This window comes from Rutidosis leptorrhynchoides, chromosome 1 (genome assembly GCF_046630445.1).
Source record: "Rutidosis leptorrhynchoides isolate AG116_Rl617_1_P2 chromosome 1, CSIRO_AGI_Rlap_v1, whole genome shotgun sequence".
NCBI classification, from domain to species: domain Eukaryota; kingdom Viridiplantae; phylum Streptophyta; class Magnoliopsida; order Asterales; family Asteraceae; genus Rutidosis; species Rutidosis leptorrhynchoides.
In genome coordinates, this window is record NC_092333.1 from 512,559,061 (window position 1) to 512,570,321 (window position 11,261).

An 11,261-nucleotide genomic window follows, 5' to 3' on the forward strand; every position below is an offset into this window, starting at 1 on the left:
TTACTCAATAATTTATCTATCTAATACTTTTCAAAGATAGTATTACTCAAAAGGGTTTAAACATTAAAATATACATTTGCGATGTATTCAACATTTCTTTTAATTAAGCTATTTATTCATTATATAAATATATATATATAGTGTGTTTAGAAATTGGGTTGAAATTTCCACTCTGATGTGCTTTCTATGTCGTTGTTACTTAATGATAACTACTTTGCATTTCTTACAGGCTCCTCAGAATGCATTTTTACTTGTGGATAAATGTGACCTTAATGTTCCCACAATTAATCCAATGCCTGAAAATGTGATCCATATTTAAAAGTAGGGAAGTTACATTTAAAGATTTAAGTACAATGCCTACAAAGCTTCGTCAACTTGCATTTAAAGGTACCGAGTAGTTTATGATCTTGAGAAGTCAATTTGTAAATCCATATATGTTGACTGGGAATGCACCTCATTTGGTTTTTTTTTTTAATTACGAATACTTATTCACTTATTTGGTGATATGTTAATCTTCATTATTTGTTTTCTTCAATTTCTTAATGGGCTCTATAAATGTTGCCCAACTTAACCATGCCTTCAAATTGAGGGTTCAAGTAATATAGCAAGTTATGCTTGGTGACCACCTTAAGTCGTCCATGTGCAATTTTTGTTCGATATTGTATTTCCAACATTCATACATATTTAATATTCTTTTGAGGTTAGATGTGTAGTTACAATTTAGATATATATACCATATACCTTTGGTAAATGACTAAATGATAATCTAATCTTTCATAATATAATATGATGATATGATTTCAAATAAGATCTCCACCAATAAATATGATAATTGAATAGAACGTAATGGTGAAAAACCTCAGAGTTCAAAATGGTTAAATTGGCGTGGTGTTTTGGTGAAACACCCAGAGTTCAAAATTTCGAAACAGTGATCAATTGATATGTATGTGTAGTCATAAGCATTTGTTATTTTAGCAATTTATAAGATGCAATTTGATCTTGATCGTATTTCAGTCCTACATATTATAAGATGAGATTTGATCTTGGTTACCATGTAGTCCTTTTTTTGATTACGTAATACATTTTAATACACTACGATCAATTGTTCAACACTTCTGATTTCTCATTTAATCAATTTTCACCCTTTTTACATGCCGATGATTTACGTATTTCTACTTTGAAAAAAATTCAAGACATACTCACCATAAGACAAGCATCGATGACATTACTCACACTTCACAACTACTTCAATAGATTGAGATTGTTCAATCACCAATGAAAAACTATACCTATATAACGTTTATTTGATTCTATTTAACGGATATTTTATTTTGAAATGCATTTTTGTGTTCCAGCAGTGTTAAAATTTTCATTTGATTAGTATTTCATCTTATTTCAAGTTCAACATATCACTATTCATAAAATGTGTAATAATCAATCCTCATATAAAAACTCCGTATCTATTTTACTATAACAAATTTTTTTTAAAGAACCCCGCGAATTCGTGGGTCTTTAACTAGTAATAAAAGAATCTAGTAGAAATAAGGAATTGAGGGTATTTTTGTCATTTGCAATTAAGAAGAACCATATTTATTATCGTTTGCAATCATGCGTAAAGTCAGGAGCCGTTTGTGCACCAACATTGGTCATATTGTTTCCCTCTATTTCGTACTTGTGTAATGGAAAGGTTTGAATGGATTTATTTTGACATTTTTGTTAAAAGTCTTTTGAAATCCTATAGTTTAGGATTGCATACTTTTCTCTTAAACTAATTATAAACATTTCCCCTCATTAATCGTCTTGTTCATCTCCCATACATTTTCATAAACTTCATCTCGTTCACTTAATTTGGGTCCATAAACATACACATCAATCTCCAAGTACAAGAGAGTATAACTATAGAATGCAACAATCATTTTTCTTCAAATTCTAACCTAATCATTTATATATCAATATTTGATTTGACAAGAATAAATAAAGATGGATCACGGCGGAATAGGTAGGGACAGGTCGACTCAATCGTTTCTTAGAGATGAAGTGAAGTTATCGGAATCGGGTAGACTAAGTAGGAACTCTAGCAAGACAACAGCTAGGATGAGACATTTGCCAAGTGACGGTGCGAGGTTAGAAAGACAGAAATCGGGTGCGGCTAGAGGTCTTAATGGCTTGCGTTTTCTTGATAGAATCATGACTGGGAAAGAAGTCGATGCATGGATGGCTACTGAGAAACGCTTTCAACAATTCTCATCTGATGGAAAACTACCTAGAGAAAAATTCGGGATATGCGTTGGTTAGAATTATTCAATACGTACGCATTTTTGGATCTTGAATGATAAATGTAGTAAAAATTTTAAATTTGGTTATGTTTGTTTGTAGGTATGGGAGAAGGGGAGTTTGCAGGGGAACTGTTTGATGCACTTGCAAGACGAAAAGGGATAGATGGATCTAATGGGATTACATTAGATCAAGTGAAAATATTCTGGGAAGATTTGACGAACGAGGACCTTGATACTCGAATTCATATTTTCTTTGATATGTAAAACTTCGATTCGATTGTGTTTTCTTCTACTAGTTTTTCATGCACAACGTTAAAGTAGAAAGTTACATTTAAATATGGTAAAATGGGCGGGTCGAGTGAGTCCGAGACTTTTTACAGCTGTTTTTTTCTATGAAAATCAATAAAATTACAAACAGAATTCGATTGTATATTCTAAAAACCAAAATCTTTTAGAAGGTTTCATGCTTTAATAGATAGATTTTGGGGATTTCCATCACATAAGCCCAATTTGGTCCGTTTGAGATACAACACAAACCAAATGAGCTCATATACATATAAACGAGTCAAATTTCCACCCATAATCGCGGATTTTAACCAAAGTTGTATTCAGGTGTGACAAAAATGGCGATGGGTTGCTAACGGAGGAGGATGTAAAAGAGGTATATAAAAGTGCCGTATTTTGTTTAAATCGTCTATCTTCATTTTATCAATAATGAATCTATATTCACACTAGCTTTCTGCGTATTAAGGTCTTAATTATGAGTGCATCAGCCAACAAGCTTTCGACTTTCAAGAAACATGCCGGAACATATGCAGCCCTGATCATGGAAAGACTTGACCCTGACCAGTGTGGCTACATAGAGGTAATATATTAGACGAATCAGCATGTTACTTATATTATTATAATGTACGTGCATCTTGAAAAAATATGTGTTTTATGTGATTATCTACTATTATAAAACAGATGTGGCAACTCGAGACGTTGCTGAAAAGCACGACCTCTAAGGAAAAGAAAATGAACCCTGATGACACGACCGATTTAGCAAAAACAATGATCCCAGAAAATTACAGACACCCGATGAGAAAGTTCTTTAGCAAAGTGTTTGAATCAGGGCTCGAGAATTGGAAAGTATTTTGGGTACTATTTCTATTTTGGGAAATGAACGTAGCGCTGTTCCTATGGAAATTTCATCAATATACACTAATGCCATCGTTTCAAGTCCTGGGGTACTGTAGTTGCACGGCCAAAGGCGCAGGAGAGACTCTAAAATTTAACATGGCTATTATTCTCCTACCAGTATGCAGAAGAACACTCACGTCTATTCGAGAAACGTACCTCGGGAAACAATTACCCGTCGACGAAAACATTAACTTCCACAAGATAATAGCGCTTGCGATTGTAATAGGGACTGTAGTTCACACAATAGCCCACCTGGGATGCAATTTTATAAGGCTATCAAGGTGTCCTCCAGACCAGTTTAATCGAGTTTTTGGAGGTTTATTTGCAACGCAACCAAGTTACATGGATCTAGTACTAAGCATACCTGGATATACGGGAATTATCATGATCATTTTGATGTCCGTTTGTTTCCTTTTCGCTACTAGTTCTTTTAGAAGAAATGTTGTTAAGTTGCCTCACCCGTTCAGTAATTTAGCTGGGTTTACTTCGTTTTGGTACACTCATCACCTGCTAATTATCGTTTACTTGCTGTTCATTGCTCATGGATACTTCTTGGTGCTTACTACAGGGTGGTATAGGAAAACGGTATGTAACTTGACATCTTATCTTTGCACTCTTACTAACATGTATATGTGATTTGACCATAGTTTGTAAAAATAATATATATACTTGTAGACATGGATGTATCTATTGCTTCCAATGCTGTGTTATGCAAGTGAGAGAGTCCTTACAACTGATCATATAATGCACGTTGACACCATTAAGGTGAGTCGATGATAATGCTCTTGTCCTCATGGGCGAAACTAGAGTGGGGAAGGGGGGGCACCTGCCCCAGTGGATTTGAAATTTTTAAGGTTTCAATTTTGGATTTTTTAATTTTGCCCCCAACCCAATAGTCCATGACCCAAAAGCCTCCATCTTTTTCATTGTTAGACTATTTACTTTGAAGAAAAAAAGGTTGTGTTTTGGCCAAAAGCCTTCATATTTTGCCCCCAACCCAAAAGCACATGACCCAAAAGTTTGTATTTTCATGGAAGAAAAAAATTTACAGTGAATGTGAACGCTTTTAAAAAAAATTTCGCCCCCGGTGAAAAAAATTCCCGATTCCACCATTGCTCGTCCTTATCTTTGCTAGGGGAAACGGGTCACGCACTCCTAACGATTTTTTTTTTTTTTTTTTTTTTTTTTTTTTTTTATTATGAATGAATGCAGGCCACTATATACACTGGAAATGTGCTAGCACTCTACATGACCAAACCTTCAGGATTCAGATACAAGAGTGGAATGTACCTCTTTGTACAGTGTCCACAGATATCACGTTTCGAATGGTAACCATGCTGCTCTTATGTTAAAAACTAAAGGTGGCAATTTCGACCCATTTACTTATGAATATGTCAACATGAGTAATTATTTTTTCACAGACAGGTATAATCAAAACAAAATCAGCAGCGGGTAGAAAGTAGCCTAAAGTGTACTCTAATGCTTACGACTTCCCAAATCATTTTATTCAAAGAACTTAGATCATTAGAGTACTAATATAGTTTATCTAATGCATTACTTATTTATTGAAGCTTGTAAAAGATGATGAGATAGTATTTGTGGGTTGACCACTTGACTCAGCTGGCACTAAAAAATTACGCGTCTTGACCCAAAATTGAAATGCCCATTTTGCCATCTCCCGAAAAATTAACAAGCAAAGTCGATAAAAATTTTCATTCATCATGACAGGCATCCTTTCACCATCACGTCTGCACCCGGAGATGATTACTTAAGTGTGCATATTCGTACATTGGGAGACTGGACAAAAGCACTTAGAGAAGAATTTGCAAAGGTCAACAACGTTATTTAGTAAACCACTAATCATCTCAACTCACGTACTATTCTATTTCTATCAATAGTTCTCTCTTAATCAGAATTCTAAAACGCAGAAATGCAGGCCTTTGAGCCTCCAGCTGAAGGAAATCTTGTCAAACAGGAAACTAACTCCTTAAAGGAACCACAACCCAAGTGAGTATCTCAAAACCTAGCATCACTCAATCCAATACTTTTAACTTACAATAACATCATGATAGTTAAGTTCTCTCAATCTGTTTTGGTAGGTATCCTAAAATCTACATCAAAGGACCTTATGGTGCACCAGCTCAACATTACAGTCATTACAATGTTTTATTACTGATTGGGTTGGGTATTGGTGCCACTCCATTCATCAGCATATTAAATGACCTCCTACAGCAACTAAAACAATCAGGTGGAACTCTTGATAAAAGAGCTTACTTTTATTGGGTAACAAGGGAGCAGGGTTCATTTGAATGGTTCAAAGGTGTTATGGATGAAATTGCAGAACACGATCACGATGTGAGTCATAAAAATTGACCTGCTTTTTTGTGTTGTTTATTAATGAATATGGAAATATGGATACGGATATGGATGGTAATATTTGTTTTGATTGGATGTGACTTGCAGAACATAATTGAAATGCATAACTACCTAACAAGTGTGTATGAAGAAGGTGATGTGAGATCTGCACTTATTTCTATGGTTCAGTCTCTGCAGCATGCAAAAGATGGAGTTGATGTTGTCTCCCAGAGTCGGGTATAAATCTTCAATAAAAAATATAATTTGTAGTTTTCCTTTAAATTAATTATCTTCTAATAACAAATAAACGAAAACAGATTAAAACACATTTTGCAAGACCTAACTGGAAAAAGGTATTCCAAAGCCTGGCAACTACACACGAGGGTTCTAAAATCGGTAATGCATCACACTCATTACTATTTTCTAATACCATGTATCTGCTTGTGATCACCGTGTAATTAGTCTTTGTTTATAAAAAAAACTTCAGGTGTTTTCTATTGTGGGACCCGAGCACTTACAAGACAGCTAAAAAATCTCTGCAAAGAACATAGCCAACAAAGCACGACTCGGTTTGACTTTCACAAGGAGAATTTCTAAAAAGTCAGGAATGATGTATACTAACCAATCTCATTCTGAAAAATCGAGTTCAAAGGTTTCTATCAAAGTTCTTATGAGGGCTACATTGCTTATTTTGAGAACTAAAGCCTTCATAACAGAGCTTTGTGCATCCACATGTTTTGTAGAATCATCATACATGCCACTTCCATTGATCCAAAAGATAAAATGAATGATGATGACGATTTTAAACCCATTTTCATCAAGAATATTGTTATTTCTTTTATGAATAATAATCATTTGATACAAGAGTATCATACACACTACAGAATCAATCATCATGAATGCATACAAGTCAAGCAACGTACGGTTGATGTATCATGCATACACCAATGGATGATCTACAACGTCTCAAATCATTTGATTTTCTTCCAATAATTAGAGCACATGCATATTCGGTATATGTGTACTTGTGACTCGAAATGTTTTTGGTGAATTAGTTTGATAGGGTATTTGATGCATAAGGGTTCAGTTTTCAGATTTATGCAGGTTAAAAGCTGCCTCTAATATAGTGCTTACCCCTCACTTATGCTTAGCTTTTATTTGTTATATCTAGAGCTTTTATCGTATGTAGCCTTTGCATATATACGTGTATGCAGAGGCGAATTTTGTAAGGGGAAATTTTTTATGATAGTATAAATTTAGTAAAGAGCAGCCTCTATTTTCCTGATACCTTGCTTGTGAACTATGAATGTTTCTTTCCACTTTAGTTTTGGCAAATTAATCTTTCTAAAGAGTCAATAATTTTCTTATTGAAATCTCATAGCGACATGCAGCAAGCAACAAGTTCATTTCTGCTCATTGCATATAAAATTAACACCACGTACTGTTTTACCAGACTCAATCTATGACCACCAACATACATGCTTGTGAAAATGAGATGCTAGTCCCTCTCGCCTAATTATATTCTGCTTGTCACCTTATTTGATCAAAAGAACTACTTCAAGTGAACTGAGTTAGCATCATACTCCATTGCTAAAATGGGAGCTTACAAAGTTTTATTAATAAGTTAATTCTGTTATACCTTAGCATATAATGATGTAGATTAGGTGTATGAACTAGGCCTGTTACAAGAAACCCATGCCAGAAGCCTATTGTGTATTACATGAGTTCAACTAGGTAAGAAAAAACTAGGGGAAAAATCATTAGGATATGTACTCTTCATAGAGAAGGCTACTTTTATTGAAAATGGAAGATGGAATCTCCTAAAACGATTGATACAATTGTGGTCTTAAATACAGAAGACAGTAGTCATTGGACAAAGGTAAATTTACACTATCTATGTATCGATCTCTAAAAACATGTCATCCATGTATTTTATGTTTCTTTCAAACTCATTTACTAGATACAAAGAATACTTAAAGTAATATATGTTTTAACGGGCATATCTTAACAAGGCATATATACCAGTAGAACACAGGAGAGGAGTGGTTTACGTATTGACATTACATTTCACTATTACATACATTTTTTACAGATTCTTTGTTATATTGCAGGCACCTAGGAAAGTTTGTTGCAGGGTCTTGCCTGCAAATAGAAAAGAATATCTTCTCGTGGGTTGGCAATTTCAGAGCAAAAGAAGTTATCAAGTTGTAGACTAATTTTAGGGTGTCCTAGTTTCTCATACATGTATAGCCCCCTCATCACGTATGTGGATGGCATAGGGGAGCCTTGAAAAATGTTTCCCACCTTTCAAACATATTCATCAGCAAGTTTTGAAAAAAGGAAAAAAAGGAAGAAAAAAAAATTGATTAAGCATTGTACTAAATTGATAGCAATTTTCTTGTTTTTTATCTCTTTCCCTCATGTTTTGGTGCACATTCCGTGTGTAAACTAAAGATCAAAGATAACAAAATGAACTTATATACTCTTGTTCTATGTATACTCCTGTTTTAGTCTAACCATACCAGAAAATGAATGAAAGCGGACACACTTAGCAGTTTAACAGTTTCCCATACAGTACCTCTCAGAAGAGATGAAAAAAGATCCTTACCTTGATCAGCCTTCTCCACTTGGTTGCGGTACAGCTTCCTTGCTTATGCCTGGAGATGAACTTCTTGAGTCATGCAAGACCGGGTATAAGAGATCAGCATCTTGGGAAACAGAGAATGCTACATTAGGCTCGTGTGAATCCAAGAGCAACTCATTAGGCTCACGAGAACCAGAGGATGTGACACTTGGCACATGATGAACTAAGAATGAGGTGTTTGACTCGTTTGAAACAGAGGATGGGGTGGTTAGCTCATGAGAAACTAAAATTGATGCATTTGACTCGTGATCATCTGTTGACATCGCATTTTGGCCATTAGAATCTGTTAACGGCGCATTGTGATCTTTAGACTCCAAGAATGACACATTGGATTGATTACCAAGAACTGACGATGCATATGGCCCATCAGCAAGCGACAAGAAATCGTCTGGTGGACTTTCTAACGCCAATACAGTTAGATCAACATCTGTTGCTTCACTCCCTTGCTGCGCCTTCTTGTTCTTTATTGGTACAAAGATAGTTCTTCCATCCTTGGTTTCCAACTCCACTAACAAGACATATATTATCAAATATAAATATCAGATCAGATTTTTTACATCTCTGGTACTTTACAAACTAATGGCAGAAACCTTCAAAAATATATTTAATAGCCCAAAAACATCACCAGATTGATCAAAATTACCACAATCACCCTCCAGTATTCAAATTTCAATATAATGTCAGACAAATAAGACCTGAAAGTTCTATTCACAAACAACTCATCATAAACCCTAGCATTGAAGTAATTTTTACAATATTATGTCGTTTTGCAAGTATAAGCACAATAATACATACAAAACAACAGCTAAGTCACATCAACAATCACACCTAGAAGGATAAAACCTAAGCGAGATCGACTTTAAAATCGATAGTAAGACGACTAATCATGTATCTAAATCAATACATGTTTATATACACGCAATGTAAAACGTAGATACCTGGATAGCTGAAGCACCACAGGATGAAGAAACAGAATATGACAACAAGAGGAATTAGATGAATCAATTTGTAATTCATTGCTGCTTTAGAGATCAAGTTCTGACTCTCTCTCCGGCCGACGGCGGAATCAGGATTGTAAATAGGAAGTTCGCCGGCGATGTCCGTCACAGACATCGACCTCTTCCGCGACGACTGCTTATTCGACTGAGACCGCTGCATCTGATCGGTTGATTAGGGTTTTTTTGATCGGAGGTGTGTGTGTACGTTTCTATGTGCTTTAAAGCTGATTTGATATTATCTGGTACAAACGCAGAACCAGGGTAAGGTTTTGGGGAGTTCCTCTGAACGATTTTAGGCGCGAAATTATAAGCATGTACCATCACGTGACCAGAGCGAACTCGTTGAACCGGGTAAAATCAGTGATTTAAGAAAGTGCAGTAGTTGTAAAAGTCATAAGATTCTATTTTTTATTTTTATTTTTTGTGATTAAATTTTGTAACAAAGTCTAATAAATATGGTGACTCTTAAGCAAGGTTGCAAAAATGGAAAAAATTGTCGAGAATACGGCGATAACTCGGATTCAGAATTTTAGCGAGTTCTCGTTTATGAATCGGAAAAAAAATTGGTCAATGACCGATTTCTCGAACTTCGCGTTCAACTTCTCGACTAATATCCGATTTTATTGAATTTCTCGGTCAAATCATAAATATTGTCTCGAAAGTCTGAAATTTATACATATATATATATATTTTCAAAAATATATAGTTATATTAAAAGTTAACAAAAGTCAACAACCGAGTTCTCCCGAGTTCTCCGAGAACTCCAATTGTCCCGCCGAGAACTCTCCGTGTTCCGAGTTCTTCAACCTTGTTCTTAAGTAACCTTAGAGATGTAGTGACCCGAACTTTTCCATGTTTATATATATTAATTGAGATTGATATTTACATGACTAAATGTTTCCAACTTGTTAAGCAATCAAACTTGTTAAGACTTGATTAAATGAAATAAGTTTCATATAGACAATTGATCACCCAAGTTGACCGGCGATTCACGAACGTTACAAATTTGTAAAAACTACATGTTGTGGTATATATATATGGTTGACATAAGATTATGATGAGTAAGTATCTCACTAAGTATATTAACAATGTGTGATATACATAAGAAATGAGATTACTAAGTTAAGAAACTCGAAATGATATATATAACGATTATCGTTATGATAACGTCTACTAAATACATATGTATCATATTAAGATATTGATACACTATATTTAACATGATAAAATGATATTTAAATATATCATTAAGTGTGTTAACAATGAACTACATATGTAAAAACAAGACTACTAACTCAAGAATTACGAAACGAGACTTATATGTAACGATTATCGTTGTAACGATATTTTAATGTATATATCATATTAAAAGATATTCATACATCATAATATCATGATAATATAATAATTTAACATCTCATTTGATATAATAAACATTGGGTTAACAACATTAATTGAGATCGTTAACTTAAAGGTTTCAAAACAACACTTATATGTAACGACTAACGAAGACTTAACGACTCCATTAGAATGTATATACATGTTGTGTTTTGATATGTATTCTTACACTTTTGAAAGACTTCTAGACACATATCAAAGTACTTCTACTTAACAAAAATGCTTACAATTACATCCTCGTTCAGTTTCATCAACAATTCTACTCGTATGCACCCATATTCGTACTCGTACAATACACAGCTTTTAGATGTATGTACTATTGGTATATACACTCCAATGATCAGCTCTTAGCAGCCTATGTGAGTCACCTAACACATGTGGGAACCATCATTTGGCAACTAGCATGAA

At 34.5% G+C, this 11,261-nt stretch overlaps 2 protein-coding genes across 2 annotated transcripts; one reads left to right on the forward strand and one right to left on the reverse strand.

The window, feature by feature from the left end:
* The first annotated feature begins 1,980 nt into the window (after nucleotides 1–1,980).
* LOC139841576 (putative respiratory burst oxidase homolog protein H) lies at nucleotides 1,981–6,410 on the forward strand. The gene is made up of 13 exons (XM_071831792.1): nucleotides 1,981–2,290; nucleotides 2,377–2,536; nucleotides 2,889–2,937; nucleotides 3,028–3,141; nucleotides 3,243–4,043; nucleotides 4,134–4,223; nucleotides 4,671–4,786; nucleotides 5,187–5,289; nucleotides 5,395–5,465; nucleotides 5,558–5,813; nucleotides 5,922–6,050; nucleotides 6,131–6,209; nucleotides 6,301–6,410. Exons 1-13 carry the CDS (start codon nucleotides 1,981–1,983, stop codon nucleotides 6,408–6,410), a joined length of 2,388 nt encoding a protein of 795 aa, XP_071687893.1.
* Nucleotides 6,411–8,234: 1,824 nt separating this feature from the next.
* On the reverse strand, nucleotides 8,235–9,595 carry LOC139876394 (uncharacterized). The gene is made up of 2 exons (XM_071863707.1): nucleotides 9,396–9,595; nucleotides 8,235–8,965 (listed from the first exon to the last, which is right to left on the reverse strand). Exons 1-2 carry the CDS (start codon nucleotides 9,568–9,570, stop codon nucleotides 8,427–8,429), a joined length of 714 nt encoding a protein of 237 aa, XP_071719808.1. The 5' UTR covers nucleotides 9,571–9,595; the 3' UTR covers nucleotides 8,235–8,426.
* Nucleotides 9,596–11,261: the final 1,666 nt, after the last annotated feature.